The sequence below is a fragment of the Amblyomma maculatum genome, chromosome 3, assembly GCF_055883805.1.
Source record: "Amblyomma maculatum isolate TAMU_Amacu chromosome 3, ASM5588380v1, whole genome shotgun sequence".
NCBI classification, from domain to species: Eukaryota; Metazoa; Arthropoda; class Arachnida; order Ixodida; family Ixodidae; genus Amblyomma; species Amblyomma maculatum.
Genome location: NC_139346.1, coordinates 132,771,918 through 132,792,299, shown reverse-complemented (window position 1 = coordinate 132,792,299; position 20,382 = coordinate 132,771,918). Strand labels below are relative to the sequence as shown.

The window sequence follows — 20,382 nt, the reverse complement described above, 5'->3', positions numbered from 1 at the left end:
GGCAAACTGACACAGTGTACCTGTTGTGTTTTCTTCTCCCAAAAAGCTTGCCCAACTGTGCTTGTGCATCACATGTGATGAAAGAAAGGGCAGTTGCAAGAAAAAAGATGCCATCCAGTTTGTGAAATTCTACACCGGGGTTGTGTATGAAATCCTATTGACCTGTGGGAAAGCCTACATAGGCTAGATGGAGCCTTGTGTAAATGACCACGCAGCTTGTCCTCGTCCAAGGAAAAACTAAGGACACATTTTCCTGAACATCCAGTGTAGAAAATGCAAGCCATGGCTTCATGAGATTTTTGGCAAAGCTTTAGACAAGACTTTGGAGAAAAGTTGCGAGACAAAGCCTCGAGAGTGATCGCTAGCAATTAAAGCCAGATGAAGGTTTAATGCCCGTAATGCCCGTCACATGTCCTTCTACCCCGCCGGGGTGGCGCAGTGGTTACGGCGCTTGACTACTGTTCCCAAGGACGCGGGATCGAATCCCGGCCTCGGCGGCAGCTTTTCGGTGGAGGCGAAAAGCAAGGCGCCTGTGTGCTGTGCGATGTCAGTGCACGTTAAAGAACCCCTGGTGGTCGAAATTTCTGGAGTCCTCCACTACGGTGTCTCTCATAGCCTGAGTCGCTTTGGGACGTTAAACCACAAACCAAACCAAACCAAAACATGTCCTTCTTTCTGTGTTGTCTCTTACATGCACTATAACGATACCCGCCCGTCTGAAAGATCGCATATAATTTGCGGCAAGCCAACAGTCAGTGTAAAGTGGGAACTTATGTAACATATTAGAAACTGCGTGAATGAACAGAATTATATAGCTCACAGCAGGAATTGCATTGTCATGGCATCATCTCACACTCTTCTTTTACCACTGACTGGCAAAAACGTTAGCTTCTATAAAGGCACAATAAAAGCCTCAGCTCAGAAGAAGCACTCAATTCTGCCATCTTGTCCAGGCCACTGTCAGGAGCTGGTCAGGAGCTGGATATTTGCACGTGAGTTGGCCAACAGTTCCCAGAGGGAACAATCAACATGATCCCCCAGCTACAGTTCACAGTTTCCCTAAGAGGAAGAAGACTAAGGAAATTAAAAATGAAACATGTTCAACTTGAAGGGTGAAGATACCGACCGGTTGTGAAAAGAAATGACAAACACAGACAGGTGCGTGGACGTCTCCATTTTTTCTTCATCAATAAATTACTCCACATCACGATCAACAAAATATATACGTGTATGTTTTGTATATATTATATAACATGGCATCGTGAAATGTGCGCCAATCTGTGTAGCTGCCGACAAAGAAGCTCCCAGAAGTTGCACTCGCTACCACCATTCCCTTAGACACACCTGCCAATCCAACCAGTATAATCTTGTTTTTGCACTCTTCACAAGCGCACCACAATTGCACCCATTTACATGGAACTCTGGAAAGAAAGCACCGGCTACATTGAGCCAAGCAATGGTGTTAAAATGAACACTGAAACAAGTCAGCACAGCACACATGGTTGAAGTTGAAAGATTCAACTTATTTCAAAAAATAGTGAAAGTCACCAATATTTGATATAAGTGGGCTCAAGAGTGCAGTGCGCACATAACATATTAACCATTCGCCTCAAAAATGATGTCACCGAAGGGTCCTGATGCCATCTGAGTGAAATGTGAAAAACAGCAGCCGCACTTGATTTTTCATTTTGGTCCCACAGATGGAACGCTGGCAAGGAAAGCACAACTAAGGAGACAGGGCTGACAGAGTGCTCCACAATTTTTCTACTACAGATGGAAAAGTTTATGGCATATGCCAAATGTCTGATACAAGGTACAGGCTATAAAGCTTCAACACAAGTTGTTTTAAACTCTGTATGACGTTTTTGAAAGTGAAAAGACCCAATAGGACCAACCTCGAAGGACAGGTGATGCCTGTATGCAGAGAAGCATTTCAGCCTACTGTTCAAATCCTGGCATTCTGTGCCATGGAATGTTCAAAGTTAAAGAAAAACCCATCTTCTTCTATTGTGCCACGCCCAGACAACTCCTCATAAAGCGCCACAGTCCGGTCAATCACTGGTGATGGTAAACCAGAACTTCAAGCTGCAGAAAAGACAATATCGAAGTTTTGTAAGGAATTTTGCTTAATTTTGCTCGCACCAGTCTATAACACTTCTAAGGCTTCTCACAAAGTGTGCATCTCGCAGTAAGTACAGACTAGTACTTTTCAAAATGCAAGACTTCAGTGACAAACATTCATGAAGTTTCCAAAGGAACGAAAGAATGAAACGGCTACATACACCAGTAGGAATGGAGCAGTTCTGTCACCCAACTCAATGGTGTGCACTTCATAAAAAATCGCCCCCTATATCACCACAAGTCTGGCTAGCAAGAGCACATCTTGGCTAAAGTTCTGCACCGACCTCTCTTTGAACTTTGATGTGCAACAAACCATGCACCATCCTCGTTGTGCTTATATACAGCACAAGCATCTAGAAAGCATCTCTCGCTGCAGGAACAAAAAGTTGCGATATCTGTTAAAAGCAGACAACTGACAGAAATGATGAGGTCATGAAAGGATTCAGCTTTCTGCAAGCTGTAAATGTCAGAAATTAAACAATACACCAACCATTGTTTAGGCAGACAAAGTTGTCCGTATGTGCCATTACATTGTGCTTAAAACTCAGGTGACACCACCGGATCGGTAGAGTGCACGGGCTGCCTCAAAGCATCACTCTACAATGCCTTTTCATTTTCAATACCTGCACAGGTAGTGTGTGCCTTGAGCCAGACTTGCGGCAGCACAGAGGACAGGTGGAGGAATGCATTCCCAAATTACAGTGCGAGGAAACGCGCAAAGCACACGCAGCACTGTGGAGAATAGTTGGCACACACGATATGTGGATTGGCGGAACAAAGGCACTTGCTCACATCAGCACCCGCACACAGACCACCTCCCTGCCTTCACAGCAGAAAGAGCTGAGAGGTGAAGTTTAAAGTACATGGCATCGTTCAGTTACATTGATTTACAAAGGACTGCATTTCTAAGCTCCACGCTAAGTGACATAATCTGCCGCTCAGCTTTTTTGATACTAGTCCACTGCAAAACAAGAACCCGTTAAGTTTTTGTTTAGTGCTCTAGTGGTATATTCAAGCCAAGCTGAAGGCTTCAAAATTAGGCTGCAACAGAAGATACAGCACTTAGCCAAAAATGTTAGACACTCCACTGAACTGCAACCAGAAGTGACCTATTTTAGCTACCATTGAATTACTGGGCTGCAATGCATATTCTTAACTGCTACAAAGCAGTGAAATAAGCAATATGCCTGCAAAACATTCGAATGAAGAAAAATAGATTACTAATCCCTACACTTGCCAGACACGCTGAAGATGTATTCACAAAAGCACAAGAAAAAACATTAACTTGTGTGCATTGCTGGTTAAAAATGATGTGTATGTGCTAAGCAACTGCAAGTTATGGAACTCTCTACACCCAAGCTTTCAAATCAATACAGCATGTAATTTTAGCTAAGAGACATGCTAAACACCACTGATTAGCTACTGGGAACTCTGTACTTTGAGTGTACACTGCTTTTCAACGCAGCACTGGCATTACAGTAAAACTTTTTTTAGCTACTGTCCACTTAGGTACATACCTCCAGCTTATACTTTTTCTAGATTGATTAATACAGCTATATTACCTTCAATCCAGGCATAACTAAGAACATTCTTGCACTTGTTCCTGCGAAATCCACATATTTCTACTACACGCTCAGTATTCATTGGCATACCCAGTATGCATAAAAACACATTCCGAGGAGTCCTCAGATCATAGTACATCCACAAATACAAAGCCAATGTACTAAGCCTCAACAACATGGCTATAGACACTATGCTTCAACATGTTAACTCCACTATATCTCTTTTCTCTTCATTTAGCATTAATGAATGCATTTTTTTAAACAACACAATTCACACTCCATGTTTAGACACTGGTGTTCACACCTACCCATGAGCACTTCCTGCCCAAAAGAAACCGTGTAAAAAAAAAGGCTCGTGCATTTCACCGCAACAAACCACCCACACAGCTGCACATAATACCACAGTCCACGTTGCACGTGAGGACCTATACAGATTGGCCCACCACCATTTTTACAAAGTCAGAAGCCTGTCCGAATGCAGTCAAGTCTGACCTCACACTTTTCACGGCCCATGCATGAAAGTTATGTCAAGAAAAAAAAAAAACGAAAGAAAGTTGTTAGTGCCCAAGAATAGTGAGCACCAATAGATGATGAACACCCACACTTCTGTACACACGCACACAAACACTTATCCTTACTCAGTGTAGAAAGGACTGGTGCATACCACTTGTTATAGGCGCCCCGTAATTTCAAACTTCTTTGGAAGGTGGCAAAAAGATATAGCTGCTATAGACCAGACAAAAAAAAAATACAAACGGTTGTCTCTTGCAGCCAAACTAAAGCACCATTAGCTTTCAGAGCTCAAGAACAACACTACTCCATGACCAGAAAGTCAACAAAGTGCGCAGAAAATCACAGGCCTTGCAAATAAAACAAAATGCTCACTTTCATTCCAAACACGAGCATTCGGACGTACATCCCCTTCAGCTATACAGTGTATGGAATGGAAGAACGCTACCCTGACAACAGCACGGGGAGAAATGTATGACAGCCTTGAATATAACTCAGTGCACGCTACCAACATTTCCTGCAGCAGTAGAAAAATAATGAACATATCTTTTTGATTTGCTAGTCTTTTGCCTATAACCTCTGACATCAGAAGAGAGGACATGTACCTTAAAGCAGCTGTGAGATGTGATTGTGGTGATTGATTTGTATATGCCCACAAAGAATGCCCTGTCCATAGTGCAACTACAGCAACAAAAGGCAAAGACTCCCAAGAAAAGACAGGAAAGAAGTCAAACACACATAAAGAATAGGAATGGTAACTCTAGTGCTGCTCACCACCCACACAGCAGCACCCAATGAACGGAACAGAAAACTAACAAGCTATAAGAGTTCCAAAGTACAGCCGGCCAAATCTTTAACTGGCGTGCATAACGGCCGCATTTTATGTGATTATGAGCGTTACTGTGGATCTAATCTGCAAAAAGTCCAAGTATAAGCAATGCCTCATCAAGCCCTTGCATAATCTTTACTTTCTGGCAAATTTTATCTGCACTGAGGTGCAGGAGCACAGAAAATGCGGCTGTCGCACACGCCAGTTAAAGATTTGGCCGGCTGTACATACTGGAGCACCTGTGCATGCTATGAACAGCTTGCAATTCGCGAGCAGCATGGCCATTCTACCATGCAATATATTGTTGGAAAATGTGCAGGGCCTCTTCACAAAACACTAATCCAACCTTCCACTGAACAGAGTATACTTTGAGAAATCATTCCAGATGATGTAGCATCAAACGAGTAAGTTCATGGAGGCAGGAAATGCATGTTCAGTGAGAGCACGAGTTTTATGACATCACACAGAAGTCCATTAGTTATGTGATATGTCAAAGCATGCATCCTAAAAAAAAAAAATGTTTCTTAAACATGGAACGGACAAGCATGGCCAGCATTTTGCGAAATCTGATGCGTGTGCAGTGCTCGTGGGACATGCAGAGTAGCACTTCTAATACAGAATCTAGGCAATCAGTGAAGGATGGTAATGCAAATGAGCCGTTGCACTGTATGCGTCTTTCGTTAGACAAATGCTCGTAAAAATGAGCTGCCTACTGACACTCGGTGAGTGCAAGAAATTAAGTGTAAAACTGAAGAACTTGCCATTACTGCAGCTGGTAAAGTTGACAGTAGATTTTCAATCCCTCCCACCAATAAAGGCAATGCATTTTTTTGCTGTCTGCCAGCATTCCTTTTTGATTTCAACTATGCAATGAAATATATTTCTGCAAAACAGCCTGTGATGAAAATTACTGCTGACAAAAACTGGCAGTTACTATTGAAAAGATCATATGCTAAGCACAAATGATCGGTTTGTATCTGTTACTTCCATTAAATAATGCCAGCCAGCAGCTTATTAACTCTAAAGAATACACAACCAAATGAAAGAAACGGGCACTAATTGTCACAAACCTTTTGGGTGTTTAATTCTCAGGCAAAAATGTGTGAAGCCAAATAAAGAAAAGTACTAAGTGACGTATAAAAATAATTCGATTTTCTCAAGTTTTAAAAGTTCATAACTGGCATAACTTCCTTTTAACCATCATAATTAGCAGAACATTATGGTACCCCGAGAGAGGCCTTAGAGCCAAAAAGATTAACTTAAACACTGTGTTAGAACTTTAGGCACTTCCTTGTTAAAAAAAATTATTTTCAATGTCTACCGCATTTGTATACAGTTCTGAAAATTTTCATGTTCTATATTACTGAAACATGGTCCTTCATCATCGGACATTGCTGAAAATCTTTTATGCTACAATAATTTTACACAATTTCTGGCATGCTATCACACTATGAAAAATGTACTGTCCTTACAACCTCTAGGCAGGCAATCAAATTATAATACAATTTTTAAAATGCCCTTACAACTTTATAGAAGGACCAATGCCGCCCACCAAGACAGGTGCAACAAACATTTTGCTATCACATCTGTCTTTTAAATGTATGACTGTAACTGTCAACAGTCCCCAAAAATGCAAAAGCAGTGCTGCAGTTACTGACACTTCATTCTCCATGCATGAGATTCATAAAACGATATTGTTAGCAAACCAATACTAATGCCAACATGCAAAACACTGTAAGCCATGCATTTACTTTAATCATGACCGAACATTCAGGGGACAGTACCTGTGCAGTTTGTGTCCAATCTTTCTATGTATATATATCGTTTCTCAGCAAATCAATTTCATGCAAAAAAAATATTAGTGAGAATGACTCTAAAATTTCCCCTCCCCCCAAGGAAAAAAAAAAACAAAGAAAAGCTCCACAAAATGCCTCCAAACTAGCCTGCCTGTGCAGAAAATTCAAGAGCTCTTTTTCCCCATAATCTTAACAATCGTGCTTCTGCCTCGGGCACCCACAACAATAAAACTGAGAAGTAGAGGAAAACACCACATGCGATATGCACAAACACACGCACACCATCCTATGGCATGTGCTGGAAATGTCAGCCGCAATCGACTCCTGCCTAAGAGACTGCAGCAGGCTGCTTCGTTTTACACTCAAGTGAATGCTGTTACAGTCCTGCACACTTTGAGTCACACAAAGTTCAACGCTCCCGAGTCCCACAGTCTCACTCCTACGGTGTCGGCGTCCTCAACTGGGCATCCTCCTCGACCTTGTGCCTGATGGCTCCTCGACGAATGGCGTCCCGGTGTTGCGCCAGCTCGAGCTCCCGAGCGCGCCACTCAGCCGTGTCGCGCTTGATCTGCAGCGTGTTGTTGAGCACGAACGAGTCAGGCCGGCCGTAGTTTGGAGGGTTGGCCATCGGGTCGTAGCCCAGCTCGGCCAGCATGGGAGCCACCCTAGCCATGTCGCGCACAACATCCTCTGGGATCTGGCCGACCCACTTGCTCAATGCCTCCAGGTTGATGGGCTTGATCACCTGGTCTGTGGAACGCTCCAATCTGCATGAAACAATGTTACAGGATGAAAGAAATCACTTGCACAGCCATCGCCGCATTCAGTCTGCCTAAAACCTTTACGTTTTGAAACATCGTCTTTGTCGTCGCCCTTGGCTGATACTGATTTCATTTCGCTGCTTGAGCAATAAAAATAGGTGTTGTTATTTACAGTATAATGTACTAAAAATCATGAGGGACTTCAGCGACTAAAGTAGTGAAAGGCGAAAGCCTGAGTGCCACACTCTGCTACACAACTGGGACTGATTAGTAATTAATTAGTGGTCATTTATTAGTTAATTGGTTAATTATTAATTAGATAGGTAAGCAATTAAGTATACATTAATTAGTTGCATATTCACTATTTCATTAGTCATCTATTAGTAATCAATTAACTAGTCATTAATTAGTAATTAGTCATTGATTGACATATGGCCATATAAGGCACGCATTCGTGCATACTGTGGTGGTGCTATGTGATTGGTCGAGGCCTCTATGACGTCATGCCACCTCAGCCAATCAGAGCCGCCGCAAAAGCGGGGCACATTTTGTCCATGACAGCATGGCTTTTGGCCTTAAAAATTATGGGCGACGCTAAATCCCCGCATAGGAGACTAACCTACATGTAAAGCTCTGTTTTAACCAAGCCCTATGATCGTGCCTGCGTGGTCTATGTGTAGCGTGCCTGACTTTTCATCCAAGAGCATTAAAAGGTTTCTTCTTGTTCCACCTTCCGACCTCAAATGAGCAATTGGTTTCTTATATCCCGTGATCTTGTTAAATCGCGCAAAGCATCGAATAATCAATGCCAGGCCATGACAGCGCCACCACGCTCGTGGTTTTTCGCTCACAACGTCAACGCCGACGCCAGTTTTTCAGCGTAACGCTCCCTTCAACGCTATCGCGTAAAACAATTGGAGGGCGTCTGCGGCTTCCTTTAAGCGTCCTCGCTAGCATACATGATGTCCTTTGCAACTGGCCAATCATGAATCCTTTAATTTGTCCCATTATGTCGCACATACTCAGTCGTAAGCTACCACCCGAGACAGACACAGAGTCGCGTTAAACAAACCGCAACAGCCTGCCTGCTTGGCCTAGTAATACAGCTCTGACTCAGGACCCAGCGGAGGGCTCGATTCCGATTTCACTCCTTCACCTCAAAGGAGCTGTCCGAGTGGGAAGCTCCTACCAACTCGGCCATGCCATGTGGTCACGAGACGTCACATAAGGCGACAACCAATCAGTAACCGGCCACGCCACCTGCCAACTACCACCTGCTAGAGTTACGGTCGTGATTTTCAGCTCAAAACGCTTGCGCCGAAAACGCAGTTTGCTCAAAAAACGCCACCCTTAATGCGATGCCGTTACAACGCTACTAGTGGCACCATTACAGGCCCCCCCCCCCAAAAAAAAAAACAAAAAAATAAAAAAAAACAAACAAAAAACAACAAACAAAGCTTCGCTAGTACAAGTGTCTGCTCGCACGCTACATTTAGAAAAACGTTTTGTATTCTATAAGCAGTCTGCTAGCTTGAGGAAAACATGACTGTACAGCAGAGCTGCAGGCAGCATAATGATGCAATGCAAAAATGTACATTCTATAGTAAACTACAGCAAGAAGATGCTTCTCATCTGGCTTCACCTTTACAATGTAGTCGACTTTACTGTTCCTTTCATCAAGTATTTACAATCATGCATACTTTTAATATGCTTCATTAGAAGTAGGCTTAAGTATAAGCTCTACCTCAGGTTACACCGGACGCTTACAACCGCAGTACATTAAAATGGGGATTACCATATTTGCAGGTGACCACCATAAAAGTCTTGCTCCGATATATGAACCCAAATTGTATTCTATGATTAAACAGTCAGCGTGATTTATGCCCCGAAGAGTTCACAAATAGTGGAAACCGTTTTCAACCACAGACATTTTGTAAAACAAGGGAGTATAATATCCAGATAAAATGGTGCAGTACTCGAAGCAAATGACGAGGGTATTTCGGCTATGCCTCCGTGCCATTTCTCATTAAGCGCGGCAGAACCACACGCCGAACACAACCTGAACTGTGCCGGCAAGCTGGCTTTGCTGCTAAGAGGCGCTCAATGCGGCAAAGCATCCCTTGTGTATGCGCACGCGTTGTAAGGTTACAGGAGATACAACAGATTTAGGATTACTAACCAGTTAAATTGATGACAAAGATAACTTCTTTCTTGTTTGCAAAATTATCTCCCTGCGTTCTTATTCCCGCCTTCCTTTTGTATGAAATGATACCTAAACCGCGACCCACCCTCCGTTCCCCGCTCTACATACAAGTGTCCGTTACAGGCTATTGTAAACCACAATCTTTGCTAGCTGCTGTTTTCGAATGCACAGTAACGACGATCAATACCCTCAATGCCACAGAATTAAAAACGCAGCCTCTATGCAGCTATTCATTCGAGAAAAAAGAAATAAAATAAAGTTTTCAGGACGCTCGAGCGGAGATGGAAAATGAAAAGGCTGCTCGCTCACTTGGAGAGGGATATTCCCGACTGGTTGATGACCTGCTCGTGGTGAAGCACCGAGTCATTCCAGGGCACTTCGAGGAAGGCGAGGATGCGCTGCAGCCAGGGCTTGGGGTGTAACACCAGCTGCTCGTAATAGACGGGCATGCACACACTAGGCCCAAGCTGCTGGCATTGCGTGTACATGGAGTACATGGCGGCGTTCCAGCGCTTCAGGCACTGCCGGTAGTCGGTGAGGTCGTAGCCCGTGATCGTCACCTGTCCAGCAGAATAAAGAACACCAGTCGGCATTGGTTCGTTCTTTATCGCAGCCTCGACAAGCAACACAATCGATACGATTCACTTATCACCATCAGTTTCAAGAGGGGTTCACTTACAAAAGGTACTGGCAGTTCCCGCGTCAAAAGCATGACCCCCATCATCGAACTTCAGGATCGCAAAGATACAAGTTAAGCCACCTGGTTAGCAAAATAACAGAAAAAAAAACTTGCAGGAAGTGCACATGAAACAAAAACGCAGTTTTACTTGTGCGTCTAACCTATCCTTCACAGCTCGGGCTAAAAGAAAACACCGAGCATTGCGGCGGTGTACGTCGAACACGCTCGAGATCTCTTCACCGATAAGGTGGCTTCACTGCTAATACTTCTCTAATGCGGAGAAGTATCCCCTCCAATCGGGCGAAGTGCTAGGCGGCAGAAAAATATCAGCATCAGGGCGATAACTTGCCCGTTCGTGCAAGATGACTTTACGTTCCTTCTGACACATAATGCAAGCCCACAGTGCACAGCCAAAGAAAGCAGACCCTGTGGCGGCTTGAACTGTGTGAGTACACCGCAGAAATTATTGGCGTTCACTCACAGTATTGTTCCAGCTGTGTGATCATCGCACCTTTAATTTGATTTCCAGTTTCAGTGGCAAAAATGGCCATTGAATTTCGAAGCATTCTTTGTAATGAGGAACAATCATCTTGCAGTAACTCCGTGACACGTTTTGGCAAAAACTCATAATGCGCAATCGGCGTATGAATCCTGATTCGTTAAGCAATGCGCTCATTTTAAAAATATGTAGACTATCTTATGTTTCACCCGGTCAAGATAACACCGCATGCACATTTTGTGTTGAAGTAACTTGTTGAAGTAATTATGTACTCATGAATATAGTTGATCATACGGTAGAATAAAAAAAAATTAGAAGGGTTCAACGCTGCTGAACCGAATGTGGAGCGAAAGCATTAGCTGCGGGTGGCCGAGCGTTCTTCTTCCTCCTCTCCTTCTGTAAGGCGCAGCGCCGGCTAACGTTACGCGGCTCTCGCGCATGCGCATAACGGACGGTGCAGACTTAAGCGAAACTCAGCTCTGACCCGCATAGTGTAGCTTTACGCTTCAAAACAACCACATGCCGCCGGTGGGATTCGAACCCACGACCTCCGAATTTCACATCCGGTGCCCTACCAACTGAGATATGGAAACTTCTTTTTTTTTTTTTCCTGTATTGTCGGAACTACGGCAACAGCTGTTCTATCTTCTGCTCTCTCAGGTATTCATATTGCATGCAACCTACCTGCCCCTAATTGCGCTCGGCAGCGCAGCCTTCGTCCATTCGCTATGGGTGGCGCCGCAGCTACAGTAAGCACAAATAAATAAATAAAATTATTCGGTGTACGCATGCCACTGAGGAGCTGCAAGTCAAGAACGATGTAGTTCGCTTCAGAGTACCAGCTTTCAAACCCAGTGCCCTTTGTGACAGGTCGTCTAGCAACTCGTGTAACATTCGTGGTAACTTATGGGCCAGATAAATGCTAAGGAACGCGACTAGAAAGAACAAAGAAAACAAGTAGAAATCGGTGCTCACACAAGCACAGAGCGAGAAAAAACAAGAGCACTGCGAAAAGAACGGGCACTGTGAAAGAGAAAGCAGAGTCAAAATGGCGTACCTTTCGCGTGATGATGGAGTGGACGACTGCGCGTCCGTCCCGGATCATGAGGAGGAACTTTGCGTGCGGGAACAGCTTGTGCAGGTAGACGGCGGCGCGCAGCGTGAATGGGTCCTTGTTGCAGAGCCGGGGCGCGGGCTTGCCGTGGCGCACGATCACCTCGAGGATGAAGGCCGTCATGGCGGCGTCCAGCACCTCGTCCGTGATGCCGCCCTCGATGAGGCGCTGCACCTCGGTGGGGCTCTTGGACCACTGCTGCTTGAGAGACAGCAGCCGCGGGATGATGCGCGTCTCTTCGCCGCACCGCACGTCCGGGTGCGCGTCCAGCAGCACGCGCACCAGCGTCGTGCCGCTGCGAGGCATGCCGCCGATGAAGATGAGCGGCATGTCACGGTCGTAGCGAACCTTCTGGGCATTGCGGCCCCACACGAACCGCTGCAGAGAAACGGGGAGAGAGAGAGATGTCGACCGGTGCAGTTGGCAAACTATGGGTACCCACACCGTTCCCTTGACTGATCGCTGGTTATCTGTTCTTCATATCGCGCGTTCTCCTTTTTATTTGAGCTAGGACACCTGTGTCTGGCGCTCTCTAACCGATTCCGCAAATAAGCACGTGAGCAACGGGAAAAGAAGAGTGCAGGGCACAGCGGAGCGCTGTGTATTTCTTCTGCTGCACCATTGCTTGTTCGCGGGTGCCATCATTCTTGCACACCAGATAGGAAGCATGGTGACATTTTTTCAGTCCATCTATAATCCATTTTGTTTTCATTCCGTCTCGGCATTACTCGAATAACTTGCCTTTCCATAGCTCGTTGCCACTGTCATAAAGGTAGTTTCGAGCTTCCTTGCCAACCTCCAAGTTTCCGCCATCTACGCTCAAATGGAAGACACAGGCTAAGCTGACATTCTTAAGTTACCTAATGCACTCAGGTTCATTATTAACCTTCTGGATAAGCCATTCTGATACACCTGATATATGGCGACGAGTTACCCTAAGCAGACTTAATGCTCAAATGCTTCAGATACCGCTTCAGATAAGTATTTTACCTGTCGCGAACGGCTAAAACTGCCGTGCTTTGCACGCTGCTTGTCGGAAAGCCTTTGTTTGAACATTCGCCTTGAAACATCAGGACTTCCTCGGTATCTACAAGGGGTGAATTAAAGATGGATTGAGACGACGAACCCCGCAGCCGTTTTCGTGTCCGCGAATGAGGCGTGGCATAATGGTCTACCTCAGTTGCGCCAGACCCGCGCTTGTACCGCGCATAAAATGGCCGGGAGCATTCCTAGTCTAGTTGTTGAAGGTGACGGTAAGAGCGTTACGCCTGCGTGCGGTTTTCGTCGTGCTATGCTCACCGACATGGTAGGCCAAGAATGAACCTTACTGACAGGGGATGGGACATCACACGACACCCGGTAAGGGGGCCAATGATCCATTGTTCGCATTCCTCTCAAACGGCTTAGAAGCCAACCGGTTGGGAGCTTCACTTTCGACCAAAGACTAGTGTATACTTGCTAGAAGGGTACGAAAAAAGTTTGCTTAGCAAGTCAGCAGACTGACCTCGGGCGATACGTAGGAAAAGCTGAGGTTCCCAGAGCGGCACGATCCGAGGATGGAGTAGCAGAGGAAGCCTGCGAGGAGGCAGGCGGCGCACAGCACCACCCACCGCCGGGTGGGCCTGGGCAGCAGCACGGCGCTGCGCATGTGCTTGGTCTGGCAACAGGGGCGGATGAGGAGGAGGAGGAAGAGGGAGAGGAGGAGGAGAGCTGGCTCCGACCGGGCCGCACACTGCTACCTCATGCTACCGAGCTCCAGCGGGCGGCACAGGGGCTGCTCGCTGCGCAGCCGCTGCCTCGGGGTCCCGCTGCACAGAGAGAAAAGAGGGGGGAAGGAAATGTTAGATAAAACATAATCAGGCGCCTGCGATGACTCTCTGTAGTGGAACACTTAAAAAGGCTAGACCAAAATCACAAGAAGGCGTCACTTCGGGTCGGAATGTCTGACCACACTCTGGACCAACGCTCTGCGGCTGTGCACTGAAAGGAAGCTACGAGCACTAATTGAGAAGGCGCCCACACTACAGGTGTGCCGCTATTGCGGTCCATTCGCTCGTTCTCCAGCTGCAATCGTCGAATGTTACATCAGTGGTCAATGCGTGAAGATATGCAACGTGGCGACAGCAAAAAAAAAAAAAAAAAAAAAAAAAAGAAGTTAAAGGTATGATGCAAGATTTCGTGTCCAGGAAAGTTTTAACCCGAAAGGCAACAAGTTCAATAAAAGAAGAAATTGCTTCTTCTCAAATGGGGCAGACAACTCAGCGTATACAGCGCAATAACCGCGGTACCATCAGCTGAATTAAAACACAGTATCAGTAAACGCAAAACAAACGATCCAAAGCGTGTTCGCTTCCCTAAACAAACATCTACTGGGAGAGTTCCAAGTAAGGAGAGTCGTGCATCTCAATGCAGCGGAAGTTAGCGTGAGAACTGCCGGCTCGATGTATACGAGGAGGAAAAAAGAAAAACAGACCGAGCTGAAAACAAACGTAACAAGCACGCAGACTAACAAGTCAAGGGGAAACAAGAACGGACGAGGTTAGAAACAGGCTCATGCTTAACCAGCACTATTTAGTTGCGGTCACACTGTTATTACGTTCTACCCAAGCGGCAGTTAATTCTGGTGAGTGGACGGCAAGTGGCGAAGAACGCTTCCAGAAAAAGACGCCGCCTTATTAACCGAGGCCACAACTCAGTTTAGTTGAGGTTCTTAGAGAAATTCGATTGCCTGGCTCTCTGCGGCTACGGTGGCGAACTTCCTTTACTGAGACATTTCGATTAAGAAAATGAAGCATCCTATTTTTCTTTTCTTGACCCTCTATTCAAACTTGTTTCGACATCATCACTCCCCTTTCGGAACTTCACAGATTATAAAACTCCGTCTTCAGTTTAAGTTACCAATTAGCCACTAGAGCAATATTACAATTTTGACCCTTGACAGAGAACTTCTAAAAACAACAACCACACACACAACAATAATTCGGCATTTGGATTCGCCTGCTCCGAATATTACTGCTGCCAAGTGTGTATGGGATCCATCTCTTGCGTCACCATCCCCGTCACCTTAGATAATAGTCAACTAAAGGGTATAAAAATACGCGTTCCTCTTGCTATTGACAGCTATAGTGTTCAGTTTGAGCCCTACAGCCACCCAACTCCGTGACTACCACCCGCATCCAGGACGGCCTGGGGAGCTTCAGTGTCAAACGCACACTGCCGAAAGGATCCGGGCCACATAGTCTCAGTTTTGTTTGATACTGGCCAACTCGGTCAACGTGGCCAGGCTATCTGCCCAAAATGACAGTCATATCTGTGCCACTGTCTCACCCACTCAGCATCGGACACGGTTTGCAATTCCTAAGATTTCAGCGCGGTACCAGCTGAAAGAAAAGTTCTGTAAGAAATTCACTCGTCGTTAATAAATGACAAGCGACCCATGCGCCACTCGCGGCTATGTGGCGAAGTGCGCGGGTATAGTCACAAGCTTGCGTGGTAGCACGGGTCAAACTTAACAAGGGTTGGTAACACCAAAAATTCATCCTTCGAGTACCCCTATAACAAGGGTGGCGGGGCGGCGACTGAAGATGTGGGCCCAAAAGATGTATTCTGCAGCAGACAGATTCGACTGCAAATAAATAAACTAGGGAGGCCGATGTGATTGCAATCAGTCCAATAAACGGACCCAGCCCTGTGACTCGGCCGAGCAGATCGACGTCGTGCTCTTTATTGAAGCCCCTATTACTCGATCGGTCGTAATTGCTGTGGCCTGTGGAGGAGGGGTGAAGGGAGCTGCTCTATGCATGCAGATACGGCGCACTGCAACCGCAGCGGCACACGGCTGACGCCCCAGCAGTGCGGCAGACTGATGAGAAGGACCGGGCCAAGATCTTGGTGAATGAGTCGTAGCACGCGCAAAACGAGAAGCCACAAAACGGCCCGCCACACGCACAGCGGGACACAGTCCAACTGAGGAGCCGAAGCGGGATGAGCCAGGAGGACGGCGCGAAACAAGAGCGCCATGCACGCCGCGGAGCTTCCGAAACCCCACGAAACGGCGCGCTTCATCGGCTTCCGCGAAAACCCTAAAGGCATACCTGACTCTACACTGCGGTGATGAGCTCCCCCCGTCTTCCACGCGACGGCGTTCCATTTGTGGGCTTCGTCGTCCTCATCGACCAATAACAGTTTCTTCCCCACATTTTCTTGCTGCAATTATTAAATGCATCGTGGCGGATGAGAGTCTTCTTTCTACGAATGAACTCGCGGATTTCGAGGCACAAAGCCTTGCGGGTTATACATCCTTCCCAAGGCTTTGAAATCGTGGCTCTCACAAAATCGCGTCGCTCACCGACTGCGGAAACCCGGCGACTCATTCTGCCGTCGAAAACGCGGCCTCCGGATGGATACGAGAAAACGCTCGAATAAGGAAACTTCGGACGAGCGCCTAAATAAATTTTCGTTGGTACATAAACTCCTCCTTTAGGGTAGGGTGCGATGAAATTGATGGGTCCCTTGGACGGTCCGGAGTCCTCTGCGGTCTACATTATTAGCGTACCAGACCACGTGACACAGCGGTATGTCAGCTGGCCACATGTCTTCTGTCTAAAGGACTGATCACTTGAACATCTGCGCATTTAGTTTGCTAGTTTCTAAATTAGTACCCTTTTCTAATCGCTCACACTATTCACTGTAGGGCACGTGATACAGCACACTATGTACAAGGCCTCATTTTAAGCGCTGACTGCAGGAGGCGACAATGCGCGGCGACGCGTCGCGCAAATCCGTCGCGCGGTGGACAGAGGGCCGCCAACGCAATGCTGCTCGTTGCGCCGCTCGTGTTCCGGGCTTGTGGAAAATTTCGCCCGTCGCCCGGAAGCAGCTCTCGAGGCAACCACTATACAGAAGGCTTCTGGGATATGTAAAATTAATGTGAAGTGGTCCGCTGCGCTCACTTCTCAATCCAGAAGTAGCTTCTTCGCGTAAGATACCACGTGCTAAAAAAAAAAAAGAAAAAAAAAGAAACCGCGCGAAGCAGCAAAACAACGCGCGGAAGTGGAAGGATGCCTAATCTGTTTGGCATGATTTTCTCCCTCTCTAGACAAAATGACAGCTCCCGCTATCAGAAAAAGAGTCAACCTATTGGAATGGAGGCTGGAAATAGAATTGGGGGCAAGGAACCATCAAGAACACGTTCAACCCACTCCGCGATCCTCGCCGAAATATGTGCATTTCAATGTCGTCGACGCTGCAAGTGCTCGAACGTCGGAATCGCGTATGGAGTGCCGAACGTGAGAGGTTAAAAGGAAAATACAGAGCTGAACGTATATGCTTGGCAAGACAGGGAAATCACTTTCATTTGAGCTGCACACGAAACAGCGCGCATTAGCGAACAAATAAAATTACCCTGAGGATGAAATTTATTCCATCAGCTGGAGAAATTAGCATAGTCGAAAACCAGGACACTCACGGCGTCAATAAAATGCGAGGTAGGTAGATGAAGAGCCAAAGGCAAAAGTAAAATTAGAGAGAAAAACGAGGAGCGTTTATATCTGGAAGCAGAGGCTGTAGAGCAGTGGGTAATAATGTGCGCACAGAGAGAGAAAGGGGGCCAACTAAAGACGAGCGCATCGGCTAAAGCGCACATATACTGAGCAAAGAGAGTAAAGCAGACCGCACAAAAGCAGGCATGCAGAAACCGACGAAACGAGGCATGAAGAGCGTCCCACGAGAAGTGGCCAAGAAGACGAGGGAAAGAAAAAAAAAACAATAACAAATGCACATCTCTGCAACTTATCAGCTAAACATACATTACAGGCGTACAGTAAAGGAGCGGAGACGGAAAGGGGGGGGGGGGGGGGGAAGAAAGTGGCATTACAACGAAACTGATTTGTTCCCGGTGCCGAGCTTATTGAATTGCAAAAACGGGTGCTGCCTGGTCTATACGCTGTTTGCTCCCTTCACGCTCTCGTGCGGCGACGAACAGCGGCCGCAGCTCGGGTCTCCGAAATCGGCGCGAATTTCGTTTTGTTTTCGTCTTCTCAGCTCAGCCAGCGAGACGGCGGGGCAGACAGACAGACGCCCATTCGTCGCCCAGCGTAGGCTGCAGCGTGCGTTCGCGGTCGGCGAGGCACAACCCAGGCGTGGACGAGCTTTCCGCGCACCGCCGCTCCCGCGAGCGCTCCTATAACGCTCCGTTGCAGGTTGCCTCGTCCGAAGCCGTGGCCAAGCAGAGAGGGTAATCGCTAGGCCGAATGCGCCTCCCCCCCCCCCCCCCCTTCCCTCCCCGGCATCGTAAAAGAGCAGCCGGCGGAAGCTCAGCAGCGGGCAAGAGCACACGCGCGCGCGACCCAGCGGCTTCGCCCGTGGTCCGGGACATAAAGTGCGCGCAGAGTAAACGTACGCACCCGTCTCGACGACATGCGAAGCCACACAAATCCAAGCATCCTCACAAAACAGGGCGTTAGCGAATGGCTCTGCCGCGTTGCTGTCGCCGAATGTCGACCAAGCGGCAAAGCACAAATTACCCCAAATTCTCGCCCTTCTTTGGGGCTCACAGTGAACAGCCGCACGGATGAACACAAAATTAAATGGGCACGCCAGTCTCAAGGAGGTGTTTTCCATTTCAGCAGTATAGATATGAGAACGTACATGGCACGTTCCATAAGGGAACTACGGCTGTGTTCGTTGAGGGCGCACAGACAGCTCTCCCCTCAAAAGGCGAAACCACGTCACTCCAGCTTGCAAGCTCCCGAGTCAGACGTTAAGCGATCCGAATGTGGTTATACGGCGGTCCCTTCGGGTCCCCATTGAAAAGTGGGCGAACGCCGCCCGTTCTAATTCCCGTAGGTGACATGCGCATAGCTTGCACGATCAACCGTCTCCATCCCGATGCCACGCGAGCGTGAGACGGCCAAGGTTATCTGTCGAATACCCCACGCTGCCGACAAACGGAAAGCAGTAGACTGCGTATACCGTAAGGCGACTATCGCCCATTTCTATCTGTATATACACCGTGCCCCTATCATGTTCCCTAGAACACCCACGGGAATAAAGTAAAAAGATAATTACGGGGGACTTTAGCGACTAAAGTAGTGAAAGACGAAAGCCTTAGTGCCGCATTCTGGTACGCAAATGGCACTAATTAGTAATTGACAAATTAAGTAATTATTTATTTACCTGTTAAGTACATAAATAGGTAATTAATGAATCACTTATTAGTTGTCAATTGGTAATTAATTAATAACTGATCGTTGATTGACATATGGCCATATAAGGCACGCATTCGCGCATACTGTGGTGGTGCTCGGTGATCGGTCGATACCTCTATGACGTCATCCCGCCTCGGCCAATCAGAACGCCGCAAAAGCGGGACATATTTTGTCCACGACAGCATGAGCCATTAAAGGCTTTCGCCTTAAAAAGAGCGACGCAAACCGAAGATATGGACATGAGGAGGAGCAGACAGGACGGGCACTGTGCGTCAGTGTCTGGTTTTCCGCACTGCTGTACTTTCTCTCGGAGCATAAACCGACGAGGCCAGCAACATGCACTGCATGCTCTCTAACGGCGTCCGTGCTCTGTCCGGAGCGGCTTCGCCTGGTTCGTTTACACGGGGGCGAAAACGTACGCGCGGGGAATAAGCAAGACAGTGAGAGTGAAAAGGGGCATGAAGGGAGAGACGGAGACAGTGCCTCGACGCACGACGGACGCGAATTGCGACAAGCGACCGGAACCCGCGTAGGCGCTCGCTCGCTCTGTAATGGAAACACCTTGGTCGGCCCTCCACGTGCAACAGGGCTACAGATTGAGCGCGCGCAACGCCGGAGCGAAAGCGGAGTAAATGGAAAGCAATAATGCACACGCATATAAGCCCAGCGAACGACCTGCAGGGAGAACGGTTGGACAAACAAGTCGGCAGCGCGCGTCCACACGGGGACGGAGAATGCGTCCCTAATGACAGTAATCTCGGTCGGCAGCCGGAGAGAACAACACGGCCACCTCCGCGCATCCCGCGCCGGGGAAGACGAAGCTCCTCTCTCAGATTCGGCACCGCTTGTACAAGCAAGGTGTCCAGCAAGCGTATATGAGGCGCGAAGTGCTGGGATGGGCTCCACTCCCTTCCACGACAGCACTCCCTGTCCCGTCTCATCGTCGGTGAGAAATAAGTCTCGTCTGGGCCAACACTTTTTTTTTTTCCTTTTCCTAGTTTCATCGGTTGCCAACCCTGTTTACCGCCCTCTCTCTGCAACACTGAAAGAAAGGGCAGGCACTTAGGCTCCTCCGCTGCCGGTGCTGACAAATGGACGGC

The 20,382-nt window shown here is 47.3% G+C and overlaps 1 protein-coding gene across 7 annotated transcripts in view; it reads right to left on the bottom strand.

Moving 5' to 3' along the window:
- Positions 1–1,159: 1,159 nt before the first annotated feature.
- Positions 1,160–20,382, bottom strand: part of Tpst (tyrosylprotein sulfotransferase) — a 307,475-nt gene continuing 288,252 nt past the window's right edge. For all 7 annotated transcript variants that reach the window (XM_084598079.1, XM_084598076.1, XM_084598081.1 and 4 more), the window contains 4 exons: positions 13,579–13,882; positions 12,018–12,452; positions 10,092–10,342; positions 1,160–7,585 (listed from right to left, as the gene is read on the bottom strand). In XM_084598079.1, coding sequence (XP_084454205.1) covers positions 7,258–7,585; positions 10,092–10,342; positions 12,018–12,452; positions 13,579–13,722 — 1,158 coding nt within the window. In that variant the 5' untranslated portion in view covers positions 13,723–13,882 and the 3' untranslated portion in view covers positions 1,160–7,257. The remainder of the gene's footprint in view (positions 7,586–10,091; positions 10,343–12,017; positions 12,453–13,578; positions 13,883–20,382) is intronic.